A 19,660-nucleotide genomic window follows, 5' to 3' on the forward strand; every position below is an offset into this window, starting at 1 on the left:
TGGCCTTGAGCCATAGAAGACTTTTTATTTGGAGAAAGAAATCTTTGAAATCACTCGTTTTTAAAATGCAATTAATTCATTGAGTACGACATCTAAGTTCTCAGAAAAAGTTAAAATCATGCCTTTTTAGTCTTTTTATACATAAAAGATGTGGTTTTACGATGACAAGTGATTTTTTTATTTTTATAAAATGACTGTTTCTTCTTCTGACATATTTAACCTCTGTTAAAGAAATATTAATGTAGAAAAACAATTATCAACCTCCCTCCCAATAAAACAGAAAAAAGGCATAACACAGTACGTTACAATGCGCTGACATGGCTTCAAAGCAAACATATTACAGTACTGTACAAGGGTCCGCCTCAGACACGCACCGAAACCTCTGAAACAGCTCAACTCTGCTTATTTACCAAACAGACCACAGCATGGACACTGGCAAATGAGGTAAATATTTCCTTAAAAAGCACCAAAGGTTTGGCGTAAAATTTAACACATAGCTTATAGCCAACAGTGAGTTGGAGGAGTTTCAGTCCAGCTTCTTTTAATTATCTATAGAGTGGTGCAGGAATGAGTCCTCATACCCAGAAATAAGTCAGCATTTTACGGTTCCCTTGTCTGGAAGTATTTTTTGTGTACCTCCTTTATGGTTTATGGTCTGTGGTTAACACTAGCTTACGAGATGTTCAGGTGTCCTAGTGGCCAAACTACAACAGGTCAGGCCGGGACGCCATTGGGCCCAAAACGACTTTTTCCCCATTGGCTTGCATTGGGATAGAGACGTCTGTAAATCAGCAGATATACATGTATATATATATATATATTTTTACCAAATCAACCACCCAATACGAACAGTTTAACAGCTCTAATTGAAATGAGCATTTTTCAATTTGACTCGTCATTTATATATTTTTTACCGTTTTTGTGGTGAGACACTTGAAAAAAGGTCTGTGGTTAAAGCTACTAAGAACACTTTAACATGTAATTAGAATCTGTCACTAAATAACCCACAGGTAAATGTCAAGCCACCAGGAAGTGCGCCCGACGTTGATGCTAATATTTGCTAGTGGCCAAACACCGGTACTACACATCCAGTCAGTCTGTGATTTACTATACTTTTTCCCCATTGACTTACATTGGGATCAAATCAACTATCCATTACAAACTATTTTATCGCCCTCATTTAAATAATTAGGGTATAAACGTTGTAAAACTGAGTCGAACATTAGCTGCTTTAGCTTAGCGGGGATGAGGTGAAGTCATGTGACCGTGCTGTAGTTCCTCTATAGACTAATGTAACCTTCAAAAATCATAAAGTAGTGCTAAAATATGACTATCCTTCTGAAGTATCATAAACCTTTGTTTGCCACAGAGCTTATTTTCACCAATGTGCCGAAATCCAATGAAAAAATCCCATTGTTTTTAGTCGAGGGAGCCAGGGAGATGCTATCGTCGTAACACGTCATCACTGCACCACTCTATCATCACCTGCAATGCCGGCGAAACAAATTAACGTGCAGCGTTTAGACGCCAATGAACACATGCTGACAGGCCCGCTCGGCGTAAATAAGCAGTTTCAACATTTAAAATGGGACATTACATGTCATTATTTATAGTGAAGTCCATCTCAAAGTATTTGAATCTAAGTCTTTGCTGGATTCACTCTTTTTAAAATAAAAATGAAGTCAAATCATCTCATCACTCGCAAAGCTCAATAACGTAAGGGAGGTCCAAGTAAGAAATCATTTTAATTAGAAGGCTCTTACAAAGCTTAAGTAAACTACTGAATATCATATAATGCTCCGACTGACAAACATGAAGGGAAATGAGCAAAAAGCAGGGACACATCAGGTCTTCTTAAGATCAAGGTGTAAAGAAAAGGGAAAAACAATCTTAGGCCAAATACTTCGGGGGACAACAACATCTAGGTCTAAGTCATATGATGTGCAAACTTAATTGTGCATAGAGATCAAATTGTAATAAATATTAAAGTGATAATCAACGTTACCACAATTCTGACTTTGTCAAACTTTCTCGGGGTGATTGTACGTTTCCATGATTAATTTAGTTTTACTAAAACGTTTCAAAAGGTTATTTTTTTTATAGTGCTGCCAGAAAAGCGTTTACTGTTTTTTTTAAGCAACAAACACTTCCCATTCATCATCATTATTATTATTATTAATAACCAGAGCCCCAAAAAGACAAACACAACCAAACACTTAATAAAAATCCTGATAAAAATCATTGATTTGTCATAGTTATCCTCCTCCGCTGAATGGCTCTTTCTCTTTAAAACTTTTTTTATCTTTTTCTTTTGTTTTTTTTTTGTCTTATTTCTGCATCAAAGAATCACATGAGCAACAAAGAACAAACTGAGCGTCGTAGCGATGCGTACAGGAACTTTACATAGAAGTACTTCAGTAAGTTTTCTGAAAAAGTAAACGGATCTATCGTAGCTTTTCGTTTTCACGGTTTCTTCGTTTGATGGAGCTTAAAGATGTGAAGCACAATGCCTGTCTTTGGACCACCGAGGTAATTGTAGGTGTGTGTGTGTGTATGTGTGTGTGTGTAAAACATGCTGAAATGTTTCCCAAACATTTCAAAAAGAGATAATAGTGTCCCGTCCTGTTTTTTTTTTATCGAGGTATATGATCCTGGGGCCGACCAGTGGCGCCTGTGGAAAATGTTACAAAGCTGTCTGATGGATGATGGTGAATTTCATTCACACTGCTGTGCATCCCGCCTCCTCTTCTTCTTCCTCCTCCTCCTCCTCCTCCTCCAGTCTTCCTCTGACTACTCCACATCGAATCATTCATCATCAACCTTCTTTGTCACCCTGCGTTGAATAGCTCCGGGCTCCATTCACGTTCAATTCAGTTAATTCAGGAATTAGAAACTGAATGTTTCTATTGTTTAATGTCTGTGTTTTAGTCACAAACAGACCATAAATGTGAAAGGAAACACACACTCAACCACAGGTCAGTGTGCAGGAGATCAAAGTCTCCATTTCGTTCTGTTTTGGTTTCATACTTTTAACTTCTGGTGGAGTAAAACTATTTTCAATTCTTCCAAATGCAGGTGCACTTAACATATACAACTATATTTAAATGCTCTATAGTTCCCTTTTAGTCAATTCTTCCTCGTTAACTACATATATAACCATTTGAAATGTAATATTTAAATGCTTGTGTGTCAGGATTGTAAATTGGTACCAGAATGAAGCCTCGTTCTTCAGTGTACATGTGAGAACAACAGTGGCAAAAGCTAGTGTCAAAAATCTAATGGAAAATCTCTCAAATATTTAGATAAATTCATTATTTTTGTGACAAACATGTCTAATTTAGCCAGTCAGTTGTTTTCCTCAGACTCTGCTGAGATCTGGGGATAAACAAAGTGCTTCAAAACATGAATTAAATGAATTGAGGGTGAATGAAACCCTGCACCCCCCCCCCCACTAACCCATCCTTACTCTTACTTGCTTCTTCTTTGAACCCCACCCTTACCTCCACCTCGTCCTCACCCACTCCCTAACCCGCTCTGTATTCCTAACCTCTTTGGTGACTCTCTGGTGTCTTTGAAACAGGGTTCCTACACATTTTTAAAAAACACTTCTGGCTGGATTTGGGATGGCTGCTCAGGGAGGTGTGTGATTGTTAACGAGGTCGCACGACGACTATCTAAGACAGGTTTCTGGGGAGGGAGCAACCTTTTTTTTTTTTTACAAATGTTTCCATGATGTGCAATTCCACCTTTTATAAATTTACATTATTTTCCAGCCGTGTGTAAGAACCCTGATTGAAAGTGTCGTTAAGTTTAAAAAAACGGGAACCTGTAAGTGCTTTTCCCACCAGAAATAAACATCAACAAGGCTGTTAGGACCCTAAAAATTGTCGAGGAATGGGCTCACTATGCTCCCCCTTAGACTCCCCCTATAGTCTATTTGCCAGCTCACTCTTACTGTGAACCCAGAAATGTTGATTACCCCACACGTTTTATGAAAGAAGTCTGTAGTATGGGTCCCCAGCACACAATGCTAACCTGCATATGTTGGGCAATTAGCACAATTTTAAAAAGTGCATTAATTAGCATGTGCAGAAAACAGTTTAGAAATGTCTTGACATTTGTGGACAATTTTGGAGGTTATTGAGATATTGTGGAGTCAATTTCTGTTGTTTTCAGGATAATAAATGGCATTTTTACCCAGAAAGTTTCCATATATGTTCTCCCGGTTAGCTGATTTTTATTTTCTGCTACCATACATTTCTGTCATTAAACTTTGGGGTCCTCAACATTTTACCGGGTTCCCTCGGCTGGAGAGTAGACTACTAGGTGGAGGAAGCTCCGTGGCTGGGCATGTTGGCCATGTTGCCGACCATGCCAGCTGCCGCAGCCATACCTGAGGGCCCCCCCAGAGCCGGGGGGCTGTGCTTGGTAGGTGAGGTCATGTCGGCTCCACGCCCCTGGCCCTGGACCTGGGGGTGGTGGGCGTGCTGCAGGGCGTGGCGCTCCAGCAGGGTGCGGTGGGTGAAGGCCCGGTGGCACACGTTGCACTGGAAGGTACGCTCGGCACGGTGGGTGCGCATGTGCACGTTCAGCGAGCTCTTCTGGGTGAAGCGCTTGCCGCACATGGAGCACTGGAAGGCCCGGACACCAGTGTGCACCACCATGTGTTTGAGGAGGTAGTCGCGCAGAGAGAAGGAGCGCCAGCAGATGGAGCACTGATGAGGTTTCTGACCTGCATACGCACGCACACGCAGACAGACAGGCAGATGCAGACACAGACACACAGACACAGACACACAGACACACACACACACACACACACATCAGTATTTCTGAATTACCTTCAGTTTGAACTTCTGGAAGAGGTAGGAATTCAATCAGTAATTAATATTCTAAACAAATTGTGTTGAAACAAAAACAACACGTTTTCAATGAGGTTATAAAATGTAATATAATTCAATTTATTGAAAAATAAATATAATTATTTAACAACTATAAGTCTGATGGCTTGGAAAAATATGTATGTACAGTAGATAAGCATTGCTATATTTATCATTATTATTATTTACATTTTTAAAGTCTGATGGGATTTGTACAAATATGTATGTTTAAGCAGACATGTAAGTTTGAATATGTAGGTGAAAATATGAGGATTTTTTACAGATTATTACCAGATTATTACATATTCAATTTGACGATTTCATACATAATCGTCTCTCCATTTGTCATTTATTAAAGCCATATTCTCAAGCCGAAGAGCAAAGTAGAACCCCATTAATAAATTAAATCACTGATGCTGGAAATACTGATATTTACACATGTTTAGTAGTCAGTGTTTCAGCTACATTAAAGCACCCCCTCTTCGATCACATTTAGACCCTCAAAATGACTCGATTAACAACAATTAATTGGTAGCATCTGAGTTCCTTGAAAAACTTTTTTTTAATCAGATAGTATAAGGTGTCTTTCAAGGTTTTATGGTTTGTTATATAAATATATGTTGTTAAGGTCGACTGTCAGAGGATCCTCCATGTTATCAATAATGAATACCACTGTATGGTGAATTCTAAATCCCTACAGCATCCAGAGGTCTTTGTCTCTGCCTCTTCAGAAGCTCAAGGTTTAGCGTCTGACAGGGAAGTGAGAATTACAGCTGCAGGATTTATTTTCTTCTCGCAGCTGGCATACACACAGCCTTGATAAATCCCGTTATAATGAACATGTTCGAGTATTAAAACATCCAGCAGTCAAAGAGCAGTGTCAATGTACAGTGGGGCAAAAAAGTATTTAGTCAGCCACCAATTGTGCAAGTTCTCCCACTTAAAAAGATGAGAGAGGCCTGTAATTGTTATCATAGGTATACCTCAACTATGAGAGACAGAATGGGGGAAAAAATCCAGGAAATCACATTGTAGGATTTTTAATGAATTAATTGGTAAATTCCTCGGTAAAATAAGTATTTGGTCACCTACAAACAAGCAAGATTTCTGGCTCTCACAGACCTGTAACTTCTTCTTTCAGAGGCTCCTCTGTCCTCCACTCGTTACCTGTATTAATGGCACCTTTTTGAACTCGTTATCAGTATAAAAGACACCTGTCCACAACCTCAAACAGTCATACTCCAAACTCCTCTATGGCCAAGACCAAAGAGCTGTCAAAGGAGACCAGAGACTAAATTGTAGACCTGCACCAGGCTGGGAAAACTGAATCTGCAATAGGTAAGCAGCCTGGTGTGAAGAAATCAACTGTGGGAGCAATTATTAGAAAATGGAAGACATACAAGACCACTGCTAATCTCCCTCCATCTGGGGCTCCACGCAAGATCTCACCCCGTGGGGTCAAAATGATCACAAGAATGGTGAGCAAAAATGCCAGAACCACACGGGGGGACCTAGTGAATGACCTGCAGAGAGCTGGGACCAAAGTCCCAGAGCTCCCAGAGGCTACCATCAGTAACACACTACGCCGCCAGGGACTTAAATCCTGCAGTTCCACACGTGTCCCCCTGCTTAAGCCAGTACATGTCCAGGCCCGTCTGAAGTTTGCTAGAGGGCATTTGGATGATCCAGAAGAGGATTGGGAGAATGTCATATGGTCAGATGAAACCAAAATAGAACTTTTTGGTAAAAACTCAACTCGTCGTGTTTGGAGGAGAAAGAATGCAGAGTTGCATCCAAAGAACACCATACCTACTGTGAAGCATGGGGGTGGAAACATCATGCTTTGGGGCTGTTTTTCTGCAAAGGGACCAGGACGACTGATCCGTGTAAAGGAAAGAATGAATGGGGCCATGTATCGTGAGATTTTGAGTCAAAACCTCCTTCCATCAGCAAGGGCACTGAAGATGAAGCGTGGCTGGGTCTTTCAGCATGACAATGATCCCAAACACACCGCCAGGGCAACGAAGGAGTGGCTTCGTAAGAAGCATTTCAAGGTCCTGGAGTGGCCTAGCCAGTCTCCAGATCTCAACCCCATAGAAAATCTTTGGAGGGAGTTGAAAGTCCGTGTTGCCCAGCGACAGCCCCAAAACATCACTGCTTTAGAGGAGATCTGATGAATGTACTCTTATATTAACTTGGATTTCTCCACCACAATCTGAGAATAATATCGAGTTTTTTAGTAGCTGCGTGTTCCACTTTTCCTCAGCAGGTGTCTATATGCTGTTTAGGTTGCTGCATTAGGCCTGAGTATTGTCAACAACGTGGTGATGCAATATGCAACATGAAACATGCATTACCATTTCAAAAGTATAATATATTGCAACAATGGGGGGGCGGGGGGCTTGCTTGCTTTTGTGACATTAAAAACTCTTTAGCAACTTCGAACTCAGCGTCAATTATAGTCGATTGTGACAGATCGAGAATATGCTTCACAGCTGGTAGGAGGGGCATCAATGACCGCTAGGGGGGGCACGGCCCTCGAATGCCCCCCCTTAGCGCCGGCACTGAATATCTATCCCGATATCAACAGTAGATCGCAAAGATTGCGAAGTATTCTCGCTCTGCTGTTACAATATTTGGCCAATTAGATGAAGCCCTACTGTTCTAGAGGTCCCGCCCCCTCATGTCGAAGTCACGCTATTGGCCGAAAGGAGAGGGATGAAGAGGAAGAAGAAGAACTCGTATAAAACAGCACGTCAGATATTTGGGAGTATTTTGAGTTCGAGAGCAGCTCCATTAGAGGTTTGATAAGAACAACTCAGACAATAAATGTGAGATATTTCGACACGGCAAACAACCGTTTTTTTCGTTTATATAAAAGATGCTATTATAAATTAACCCCAAGGGGAGGACGAGGCGCGTCTTACCGGAGTGGATGAACATGTGCTTGCTGTAGTTCTTCCTGGAACGTAAAGATTTGCCACAGTGCGTGCAGTCGAACGAGGTCTCAGATCCCTGGGAGGAAGGGGAGGGGCCTGCCGAGCAGGAGGAGGCAGAGGGAGGCGGGGCCGGGGTCATCGGCGCAGGAGGCGGGGCCTGCTGAGTGGGCTCGGTCCCCGCCATGCTGTCAATCCCACCCATGGGCCCGCCCACATAGAAGGGGGATGGCTGCGATTGGCTCACTGGGTACTGGAAGAGGAGCTGAGGAGGAAGACGACGACTGCTGTTAGCACCAGAGGGGGAAAATGAACTGTGTTTTTTATTCCCTTGTTTGTGTTTATTGTTTAGATTATTACGAAATCCAAGGGTAGAGGGCAGGAATTCTTTGATTCGTGCTGTGCTGTTATGTTCAGAAGATAGTCAGTTCATGTGATAGTGAACTGTAAACATGCTTTTTTGTACTTATTTATTTTGTGTTTATTTTGTTTAGATATCTCCAAATATAAATGGGCGTGGGGTTTGCTATCCTTTTTGAAGATTCAACTTTATTGTCATTGCACAGAGTACAAGTACTAGGACAACGAAATGCAGTCTCTGCATTTGACCCATCCTAGTGTTAGGAGCAGTGGGCTGCCATTATGTACGGCGCCCGGGGAGCAGTGTAGGTAACCAGTGTCTTGCTCAGGGACACCACGGTGGCACTTGGTCTTTCGGGGACTTGAACTGGTGACCTTCCAGTTCCCATGCCAAGCCCCTATGGACTTCGCCACCACCGCCCTTTTTATGTGCTGTGCCGTTTTGTTTAAAATATTCTGAAATTGCATTGAATTTCTATTCCATATCTGCACAACAAATTTAACCAACTAAACAAAAAAGACTAATATATTTTAATCACTTTTCTAATTTCATTAAGTTATTTGTTAATATCGTTATTTATTTAAAGTATAACAACAGTATGTGGAGAAATATGCATGCATATGTTTATGTGTATATGTATGTAGAGGCAAGTCTGTTTATACATATACATTAATGGTAAATAAGGGAAGAAGCTCCATTACACACCTGTCAATCAAAATGTGTAGGCCTGCACATCGTAAACTGATTCATTTTTCTGACTTCTTGTAGAGCTTCAATGTGTTACATTCTGCTTAAATTTTGCCTATCATATTTATACTAATAAAGTGATCTATTTTAATATACTGGAGAATGGTCTGACATTTAATTAAAAATAGTTTGTAATTCATTAAAGTCCTTCAAGTCAGTTTAAACAGTTCTGTAATTCACAAACTTTTACAATCCTAAAGTGTTTCTGTAATTGCTACACAGCTCGAAGGTAACCGCGGCGTTGGTTGAGAGCGGCTGAGCACACTGACCTGGTTGTTGATGGACTGGGAGGTGGGAGGGGGAGTCAGCGGCTTGTTGACCCTTCCTCTGGGGTTGAAAGCCATGGCCTGAGGAGGTTCACTCTGGGGCCAGAAACTCTCCGAAAACACCCCCTGCTCATCGTAAAAATCCTGAATATGCACACACAAGATAAATAATTAAAGATGCTAACACACAGCTGAGGAACAATCTGACAACAACAGCTTCTATAGATCCTTGTGTTCAGCTCAAGGATTTCTGAAGAAGTGAATAAAAAACATACTGTACTGTGAACTGAACGATTACCTGCTCCATAGATGCACACCGCCTTTGTCTCCCTGGATTAATGTGTGCATAAAGAACTCCTTAACTACATATTGTTTGTCCTCCACTGCCTCTCCGCTCATGTACTCTACGTACAGAGCACATTCCTCAGTATTTGCATCTACAACCTATGTTTTACCCCTATTGTACACATGCAGGAGTGACGTCTGAAGGATCAACTTGTACAGAGCAGTCCGACCAGTCGCGCTGCATAACTTTCACAACAGCAGCGAGATCAAAGGTACACTTTAATGTACAGCTCGTGAGATAATGGGTGAGGAAACACCGGCAGGGGTGAAGCTCGCCTGAGGTAAATGGAGCAGGAGATCCCAACTGTCTGTTTGTTAGGGTGATACGAGTTTAACAGGACTGATTCACATGGACCCTATATGGTAGCTGTGATGTGTTTGTGCAGCAGCAGTAGCTTCACTATTTAGTTTTCTTTCTGGAAGCTTATCAGAACATCTCAAAGAAATACCAAGAAAGTAAAATGTAAGTTTGTAAGTTAAAGCCCTATTAGGCTTTTTTGAGGTTTGTCCCTTTCCTGTAGTGTGTTATATAGGCTTTAGTGCATGTAAATGGTTTGCAAAGAGTAAAATCCATGTTTCCTCTCCCCGCTGCCTGAAATGCTTCAATTGGACTCCTTTGTTTACTTTCGGAAAATACTGACATCACTATTGAACACTCGCTTCTATTGGCTAGCGCTCCAACACGTTGATTGGCTAACGGGCGGGACATCTCTAAGTAGTTGACCAATCTCGACAGAGCCAGCCAGCCAGCTAACCAATCAGAGCAGACTGGGCTCTGGTTTCAGACAGAGGGTGAAAAGAGGTGCTGCAGTACAGGCAGTATGAGAAAAATAAAGAGCTTTTTGAACATTTCATTATTTCTGAAATACGACACTTTGAGGCTATTTGTAGCTAGGCTAACTACCTATACAATAAGAAGGATATCAGAATCAGTGGACAAGCTTGCTAGTATTTCTTTTAGATCTTTTAGAGGTTGGTTTGATTATCTTACATTTTTATCTTTTTACAACGACTTTAGATAGCAGAAATGCAGAGAGGAAGATAACCTTTCAACATGTAATTTTCTTTTAAATATAATCCAATTGTCATTATTTGGCTGGGCTCATGATCTTTTCACACAAGATTTTAAAGAGATTACAGATGTTACATGTGGGAAAGTCTTAAATGTCTCACAGTTTATTTCATCATACCTCTAACTCTATTCTCTATATTGATTGGTTATTTCTCCTCTACAGCCAATTGGGCATTAATAGTCTTGATTTAAAAAGGATCCAATAAGGAGAAACATCAGCAGAGAAATAATGGAAAACAATCAGTGGCATCTTTTTGGCTTGTCTTAAACTTCCAGAATTAAAAAGCAATGCTCTATTATGAAATTGGTTTTAAAAAGTCTGTGATGAAATTAAAAACTAGACTCTGTGTCATGTGATCTAGAGAGCAGCACAGTGAAACTGCTCATATTGAGAAGATTAGATTATTTAAGCAGTGCTGGGTACATGGATGATCACATGCTTTCCTTCACATGAAAAACACGACGCCCTAACCTCCTCCCAAATTGAACGAATTGTTCCATTTCCGATCTCGACTTACTCTGCGGCACTTAGAGATATACTGACAGGCCTACAGCTGGATCCTTCTGACTGTGTGGCAGATGTTCCTTGTGTAGTCTGCGGCAGGCTGCGGCATAAATCCGCGGTGTATTTTCTCCCTTACTTACTTCAAGAGTTGTGACAGAAACGATGAAAATAAATGTCACACATCAAGCCAAATCTAGGAGTTTTCATGAAAGTATAACCTAGAAATTAAGGCTTAAAATCAGTATTTCCATTGTTTTTTTCCCATCATTTGGTTTCTCTGAGTTAAACCCACCTGTCCAAATCCTGCCATGGGTTCCTGGGAGCCTTCCTGCTGTCCATCTCGTCTCCCGCCCTCCAAGGAATAGACGGTCCCATCCTGGTCCTGAACCCCTTCGTCTTTCACCACCACGCCTTCTCCTCCCAGCACCTGACCAGAGAAAGATCCGTGTGAATGCAAAGGAGTAAAGACACTACATTTACATCAGTCTCAGGAGAACAACAAAGCACATTGAGTTATTAAGAACTCCTTTAAAAGCTGGAACTGATCAGTTAAACGACCTACAGTAAATAAGCAGAAGTCCATAGAACATCAACGGGGCAATTACTGCAGAAGTTGAGGCGAGCGCTCCTCTTCCACTGAGCAAAGTGCAGAAACATCTCAGCGATATACGCCAATGCAGTGAGTGTGAGAAGAGGAAAAAGGCAGCAAGAGGAAAAGAAGCGAAAAGCAAAGCGTTGCAGCTCTGCATGCCTGAAAGCTGTAACCATGGCAACCCTTCCCCTTATTCCCCCTACCTGGAGCCTAAGCGGCTGCCTCTGCTTGCGGCTGTGGCTCGCCCCCCTGTCTCGGTCTCCCTCTCTCCCCCGATCCCTGCCGTCCAGCTCCTCCTCCTCGCTGTACCGCTCCATGCCCACCAGCTCGTCCGAGAGGTCGGTGGCGTTGCCGCGGAGACTGTCCCTGCCAATGGTGTCGACGCTGCCCACGCCGGAGCTGCAGCCGGCCGAGAGGTTCCCCGTGCTGCTGGTGCCGGCTCCGTTGGCCGTCTGCGCCAACAGGTCCCGCAGCTTGTACCGGACGTCCTGAGTGCAGCTGGGGCTCTGCTTCATGAGGATGGTGCCGTCGCCGCCACACATGGAGCCGGGGCCCATGTCGCCCAGAGACATCAGGCTCACTGTGTTAGCTTGCTCCATCGGACCCGGGCCACTGTCGCTGACGTTGACGTTGGCACCCCCTAGCCCACCGCCCATGTTACTAGCTGCACATTCTGCCATGAAGTTAGGGAAGTTTGCGTACCCTCCACCCCCGCTCGCACCCACAGAGCAGCTCCCGCCGCCCCCGCCTTCTCTCCCTTTCCCCCCGCCTCGCTCTTCCTGTTTAGGGAGAACTCCTCCGAGCATCCCTCCTCCCGCTGCCGCTGCCGCCGCTGCTGCAGCCGCCGCCGCCGTAGCCGCCGCCTTCCTCTGAGAGATGATCTGGGTGCACTCGTCGATGACCGTCTTGATCTGCAGGATGCTGGCGGCAGTGAGGATGCAGAGCGCCTGCGACTGCAGCACCACCAGGGAGCCACTGTACATGAAGTCCACCAGCTGCTTTACGGTTTCGGCGGGCACCAGCGGGGGCACGGAGATTTCAGAGTGCCCCAGCAGCAGCTTGTCCTGGAAGAAGGGGCTGCCGGCTGCCAGGACGCAGGCGTGGGCGCGTAGCGAGGCGTCGTGTATCCGCACCGTCACGTCGCAGAAGAGGCCTTCGCGCCGCTGCGTTCGCAGGGCCTCCAGCACCGACTGGCTGGAGTTGTGAAGGTGGATGTAGTGCACAGTCTCTGTGCCGGACACCATTGCGGGGGGCGGCGAGTCACTGGGGATGGGATGGGAGTGGGGGTGAGGGAGGGGGGGCAGGTGTCTGGGGTTTTGCGTCAGCTTGAGGGATAAGGAGGACAGGGAGGGAAACGGGTACAGTGCATGGGCCACGGTGGGTCCGCTCCCCTCAAACAGTCATGAGTCTCTGCTGTGGGTCGAGAGTGTGAGGAGCTGCCTGTGTTGTCCTGAGAGGGGGGGGGGGGGGGAGGGGGTTCCACGCGCGTCACTGTCTCTTTCAAAACCCTGTGGAGATGAATCAGAAAGAGAGTGATTAAACACTAAGCAATTGTTGGAACAATCAATATAAGAAAATCCATCACCAACAATGTAATCCTTTAAGTCGTTTATGAAGCAAAAATGCTGCATTCCTTTGCTTTCAATTAGAGATGTCCTCCACTTAAGAATTTCTTAGTTGACGTTCCACTCGTGATTAGATGATACAATAGACAGATCTGTAAACCTGGGTTTCTCCACAAAGGATCATGTGTGGTACTCCTTAGAAATGAGTCATTCAGCATGAAAAAAGCACTGCAAAACAACTTATTGACTTAAGAAATCTTAGTTGACTAAGACCATAGAAATCATCCAATTCAGAATTAGACCAACTAGAATCCACATAATCACATATATTTGATCATATTATAATTATAAAGCTTACCCTCATTGCACACAATTTGTATTTTTAGAGCCAAGTCAACAAAACAACAAATGAGATGTGCTCTTAAGATCCTCAGAAATGAGTCAATCAGCATTAAAAAAGCATCACAAAACTACTAATCGATTAAGAAACCTAAAAACCATCTAACTGAGATGTGGCAGCCCTTCTTTGAATGACAACTAAAATACATACAATAATATACACTAGACATATTTCAATAATAAAGCTATCATGATTTCATGCATTTTGTACACCGATTTGTGCCATTTTAGAGCTCAGTCACACCGCTGTATTTGAAGGAGACAACTAAATGAGATGCTAATTAATTCCTCAATCAAGTCTCGTGCATCCTCTGGAACACCTGTCCTGGCCAAATGACAGCACGTGCATTGCGCGAGCCCAACAGCTCCGTCAGGTCAGTTTATGTGGCTATTCTTCACAGCGGGTGGCCGGTAACGCAACACCAAAGATACATTTGACTGTTAGACGCACAAACAGTGAGGCAGTAGAAGCTGGACAACTATAACACTTTGTTTATTTACTGTAAACTGTCAGTTCAAGTAAATATGTTTCCGAGCAACCGACGTTAGCTCCAGGTTAACGGTGACAAGCTAACCAGAGCTAACCTGAGCTAACGCTAGCTTAGCGTTAGCTGTTGACATTAGCCACTTAGCAGCCGCACGGAAATCTGCACGAAATTAACAGATTTCCTTCATGCAAAATGAACATCGCCATCGTGCCTATCATGACACATAAAAGCAGCTATCGGGGCTAGCTCCAATACAATACTAACCTAGCTCGCTTTACTAGCTAGCTAGCTCAAATTAACACAACTAGTTAAGTTAGCATGCCATGCTAACGGGCTACCACCACCACCACCCTTTTTTTCGGTACAAAGTGCGTTAACGTGGCACCCATGTTAGTTGAACCGTGTCCCATGTTGTTTAATCGTGATAACCTACCTGCAATGTGCAGTGACAGCCTGGCGCTTTTGAGTTTGAGGCAGATGGATGCAGCAGGAAGCCCTCAGTGTTAACGCACCCAACCTGGTGAGAGCTGGAAACAAACACACACATGCACACAACACACACTGTAATACTCGCACGGACATGCACACAGACAAGGCATGTGGAGTTTCTTCTGCTTTAACGCCAGCTAGGCAATTCACACATATAATATATGCTGTGCTCCTCTCGCAATCACACTCTTTTAGAAAGGAGGAAACATTCCTGCACACAGATTTTTTTCACAGTAGAGACGTGAATGCACAGAAATGCATATGAGGACACCTGTACACACCCACACACTGCAGGAAACACTGTAACAAAAGAATGATGCACACTCACACATATAGAACTTCTTTAAATAGATGTGTAAGCTGTACCTTAGTTTAGAAATACAAAAAGACAAAAAAGACAGCTAATGAATAATTCGTAAATAAATTATAACAATACTCCAACATATAAAGAAACACCATTTACAGCCCATAAAGAGCAGCGCCAGCTAGGCAAGCCACACATATTATATATGCTGTGCTTGTCTCACATGAATATGTGATCACACCTTTTCATTAAGTAGGACAAATTCCTGCACACAGATTTTCTCACAGCAGAGATGTGAATGCACAGAAATGCATGCGAGCGCACCGGTACACTCCCACACACTGCAGGAAACACTGTCACAAAAGAATGATGCACACAAACACAAAAGGCTTTTGTCCAAACTATATCTCTGCATTTGATTTAAATCTTCATGTCACTTGTGGGGGAATTGGTTCCTGGCATGAGCACACATGATTGAAATCCACACAATATCAAATGCATGGGGTTGGTATATAAATAAAAACACTTATGTAAAACAAAGATTCAACTAAACCAGAATGAAGCCATTGTGAAAATAACAATGTTTATATAAATGTAAGAACATAAAATAAAATACAAATTAAATTGAATAGATTACAAATATTTATTTACACATAAGAAGATAAAGAAAAGGCAAAACAAAACTATGTAATCATAGGAAGTTAAAGAAGTATGTAACAAAAGATAAAATATAATTAAATATTTATATAAAAATGGGAAGTTAAAATAAAATGTCAAAAAATTGGAGTATCAAAATATATACAAAAGTTTTTTAAAAATGATAAAACTAAATAAAAAATTATACAAACAAAGAAGTGCTGTACAGTTTAGCAGGTGTTCAAATGTTAACTGCTCACGGGGTGTGTATGTGTGTGTGTTTAGGGCTAAAACAGCATGTGTAGAGTGAGTTTTCCCATCTGTGCTGCAGCTCTGTTCCGGCTGGATGAACGTCAGTGGCAGTGGCAGCAGGTCTGGTGAAGCAGAGCCAGATTCCAGGATCAGTTTGTGCTTTCAAGGACCGAGACTTGAAGTGAGTACAAGGCTAGGAAGGCTTGAGACGAGGCTGGGCAATATGGTCGTTTGATATTCAGATTCAAGACCCTGGGCATAAGTGTTGCCTATTTCAGGTTTTAAACGCTGCATACATGTAGTGTAATGCCATTTTCTGAACAGTTGTTTTCTATTTACCTTTACTCACTTAGTGATTATATCCGCTCGGGCTGCAAAATGTAAATACTTTTGAGTCGAAGTCGCAATATGGACTGCAATATTCAAATGCACGAAGCACAATATTTGATAAAGGAAGAATATGTGTTAAAATACTATTCAGAAGGAAGTATTATAAGCTGCAGAAGTATCCTGGCCCACCATTTGTAATCATACAATCATTATTTTAATATAATCATTTGAATGATAATGATGCATAAGTGATCAATACCTATATCCTAATTGTATACCTGTTAAAATAATCAATAATTATCCATATTATTGATTATTATTTGTGAAAAATGTGTGAATATTTTGTGGCTTAATTGTCCTAACAGTATCGTCATGAAATCAAGGTTTTTGGTAGAAAAATCTATTTATTTATTAGATTTTCTTAATGTCCCCAGCCCTACTTTAAGGTGAACATTAAATCCAATAAAACTATTAAGGATAGAGAGAGGTACTCCCATTTTCCGTATGATAAATTAAGTCCGGTACACGTAGAACTGGTTTAAATAGCCGATAATATGCACCTTAATTTACCTAAACATTGCGATATGCAAATAGACAGCTTATATATAATATTATAAAAATACTCTATTATTAAAATTTGCTTTAGAGAAACATCTACGGCTACAGTTACAGCATCATTTTAATCTCAGGTTTATTTCTAGATCAGATCAAATCAGGATTACTTTTTTTCATAACTGCATTTACAAAAAGCCCGTGCATCCAGACAATAACCGCAGCTTTAGCAGAGAGTCTGAACATTTCATTATGCTCCCATGAACATTAAGTAAGAACCACCAGTGACATCGAGCTTGCTGCTTGAAACCTCACTGGTGGTAATTAAATGTTCACAGGAGCATTTTCTATTTTGTCATGTTGAATTGCACTAAAACAATTAACCACTTAGCTTTATTAATGCCATTTCAAAAAGAAGATGGCCACTCCTGATTTAAAAGGACCCTGAATGGTGTCCTTTATAAAATAAAATAATTACTTGTGGAATTTAATGAGAAACTATTAAATGGAAAGTGTTTTTATTATAATTACAGATCTCTATCTTCTCAGTTCTAACTGCCAGATTCTTTTTGCATATATTGGTATCAATTCCTCTTCTTGTTCCCCACATTTGTGTCTCCCTGTTATTTAAATCCCCGTCTATATTACACGTTCAGGCATGCCTCTGCCGCTGCCTCTGCTTCAAAGTTTAAAAAAAAGAGATGACAGGATTTGGTCCACAACAAAATATAATTTAATGAATTCACTTTCCACGGTGTCGATCACAAATCTATATTGATGTACAAAAGAAAAACAGAAAGAAAGAAGAAGAATGATCCAGAACTCTCCTTTGTCTTAATGTAAGGCATGCAGTCTCCACAGAGCTTTGGACATTGAAAGCTACAGCTCACTACAGAAAGACACACTCGCCACAGGTACACACAGAAGCGCTCATAGTATCCACTCTTTTCACAGGGGCCCGATAAACACTTATTCTTTTGCACGTACAATGAGAAAAAAGTGGGGGATTCATCACAACACCAAAAGTATAGTAGTTCACAAATAGCAACAGGATAACACTTCCACTCTCGGCCTTTCTAGTTCTGGAGGAGAACGTGGTGTACTTTAATATGAGAGTTACAATGACGGTTACACAAAGAGTGTTTAGTAGCTAAGCACATCGTGTGGTTGCACAGACATGAGGATGATTTGAACAGCCGTGACTCTTGTATTCAACCCTTTTTGCAGCGAGCCCTTTTGGAGCCAGTCGAAAAGACGTCCTTCGTTTGGAAGTTACATTGAAAAGCTGCTTGTTGTTTGTCACCCTCATATAAAAAGTGCTAACATTTTCTAGTGTCTATGATGCAAAAATCTTAATGACCTCTGGGATTCAAAGTGGCCTCAGCTATATAAACACAATTATATATTTGCCTCCATATAAAAATAAAATTGGCAATACACAAATATTGCACACCTATGGATTTTTAGATTGATCCGTTTACTGACGGGCTATAGAGGAAAATGTACAAACATGGAAATAATAAAACCTCTGGTGCAGTATAAATAAATCAGATATTTAATTTCCTATTCATGCAGCATGACTCTCTGGCTGTGTGTGGGGGGGGGGCCAGGTGGGGCAGAGGGCGAGTCACGGCTGCCAAGGGGGGGGTGGATGGGATGTCGGCTGTGCGGTGGGTGGAAGGCAGGGCGGAGCAGCAGGTAGTTTTTCCTCAAGGAGCTCCTCACTGCTGCTGGGCATCCAGCTCTCTCTGGCGGCAACCGACAGCGGTGATGAGGGCGGCCCCCTTCCCGCTGCCGTCCTCCGATAGCAGGAAGTTGACGTCACATTTCGGGGCGAGATCCTTCACCGTCTGATGGAAAATCCGTGAGAAGCTGAGAGAAAGGAAGTTTCGGTTAGGAGGGAGGGCGCTGAAGGCAAGAAATTAGAGATGCTTTCTAGGAAAGAATCTAAAAACTTTATTTATCCTGTTGGAGTTTTTCATTTTTTTTTTTACAGTTGCTGAATTTTAGAATGAAATCAATCAATATTAACATAAATACAATTATCTATATTAAAAAAAGGAAATGTGTGCACTAAAAAAGATACCTAATAAACAATCAATTTAGAAACAAATTAGTAAAATGCAAAAAAAATTAAATATGATATGAATAAATATGAATTCTGTGAATAAATGAACTGAAGAAAAAACATATTTAGAAACGTTGAAAGTTATAGAAAATATAGAAAATAGAAGAAGTGTTTAAGAAATGCAATGACTGCAAAAAGTTTTGGTCATAGTGATAATCCAAAACTGCAAATGCAGATGTTCATATTTAAAGATCTCAGTTCAGTTAATTTTGGGATTACATTATTTTCTGTCAACACAATAAAAGCAATTCCAAAAAAATACAAATTTTCTTGTATAAAGCCATTCAGATTGGTAATCTTGATAATAGGCTTTATTGTTATTCACTGTCCTGTAATCCAGAGGCCACCTTTGTGTAGACTATGCTATAAATAAATCATTGATACAAGAAAAAAACAAACAAGCTACAACCTTTTAAAAAGCCTGAAACTCAATATGTGTTATTTCACAATGAATGACCCCCTTTTTTTCCGCCCAAATACGCCTCCCATTATGTCCTGATCCGGTGTCTTACTGTGGGTGCAGCTTGTAGAGCGTGCCGTCCACGCCCACTGTGATGTCGAGGTGGTCCAGGCCTCTGTTCTCACGGATCTTGTCGACCACGGCCGCCATCCCGGCTCCGCAGATCTGAGCGGCGCGACGGGACACCGTGCCGCACACCTCCTTCACGATAATACTGTCATCACAGGTGCTGTCGAGCCCCAGCTGCTGCAGGATGGCCCTGACCTGTAGCAGCGCCAGACGATCGCTGTGGAGCAGGAGAGGAGGGGGGGGGAGAGTGTGTCAGAGGTCATCTAACAGCAGGAGAGTCACCA

At 42.0% G+C, this 19,660-nt stretch overlaps 2 protein-coding genes and 1 long non-coding RNA gene across 3 annotated transcripts in view; 1 reads left to right on the forward strand and 2 right to left on the reverse strand.

Annotated features, from left to right (window-relative positions):
- zbtb45 (zinc finger and BTB domain containing 45) lies at positions 1 to 14,802 on the reverse strand. Its single transcript, XM_063883006.1, has 6 exons — positions 14,590 to 14,802; positions 11,908 to 13,212; positions 11,405 to 11,539; positions 9,194 to 9,334; positions 7,808 to 8,081; positions 1 to 4,732 (listed from the first exon to the last, which is right to left on the reverse strand). The coding sequence occupies exons 2-6, from the start codon at positions 12,946 to 12,948 to the stop codon at positions 4,323 to 4,325; spliced, it is 2,001 nt and encodes a 666-aa protein (XP_063739076.1). The 5' UTR covers positions 12,949 to 13,212; positions 14,590 to 14,802; the 3' UTR covers positions 1 to 4,322.
- LOC134864199 (uncharacterized) overlaps positions 13,973 to 19,660 on the forward strand; it is a 7,710-nt gene continuing 2,022 nt past the window's right edge. The window contains exons 1-3 of the long non-coding RNA XR_010165797.1: positions 13,973 to 14,042; positions 14,609 to 14,676; positions 15,917 to 16,018. This is a non-coding gene — a long non-coding RNA (uncharacterized LOC134864199). The remainder of the gene's footprint in view (positions 14,043 to 14,608; positions 14,677 to 15,916; positions 16,019 to 19,660) is intronic.
- LOC134864197 (hexokinase-1) overlaps positions 17,430 to 19,660 on the reverse strand; it is a 26,425-nt gene continuing 24,194 nt past the window's right edge. Inside the window, exons 18-19 of the mRNA XM_063883005.1 lie at positions 19,360 to 19,593; positions 17,430 to 18,591 (exon numbers count right to left, since the gene is read on the reverse strand). Coding sequence (XP_063739075.1) covers positions 18,441 to 18,591; positions 19,360 to 19,593 — 385 coding nt within the window. The 3' untranslated portion in view covers positions 17,430 to 18,440. The remainder of the gene's footprint in view (positions 18,592 to 19,359; positions 19,594 to 19,660) is intronic.

The sequence above is a fragment of the Eleginops maclovinus genome, chromosome 5, assembly GCF_036324505.1.
Source record: "Eleginops maclovinus isolate JMC-PN-2008 ecotype Puerto Natales chromosome 5, JC_Emac_rtc_rv5, whole genome shotgun sequence".
Classification (NCBI taxonomy): Eukaryota; Metazoa; Chordata; class Actinopteri; order Perciformes; family Eleginopidae; genus Eleginops; species Eleginops maclovinus.

Bases quoted from the DNA above. Each gene is read 5' to 3' on its own strand.
- zbtb45 (XM_063883006.1), bottom strand. From the start codon at position 12,948: ATGGTGTCCGGCACAGAGACTGTGCACTACATCCACCTTCACAACTCC. The intron at 11,540-11,907 runs GTAGGGGGAATA...TTCTCTGGTCAG, and splicing joins GGCAGCCGCTTAGGCTCCAG to GTGCTGGGAGGAGAAGGCGT. The intron at 8,082-9,193 runs GTCAGTGTGCTC...CTTCCTCCTCAG, and splicing joins CCCAGTCCATCAACAACCAG to CTCCTCTTCCAGTACCCAGT.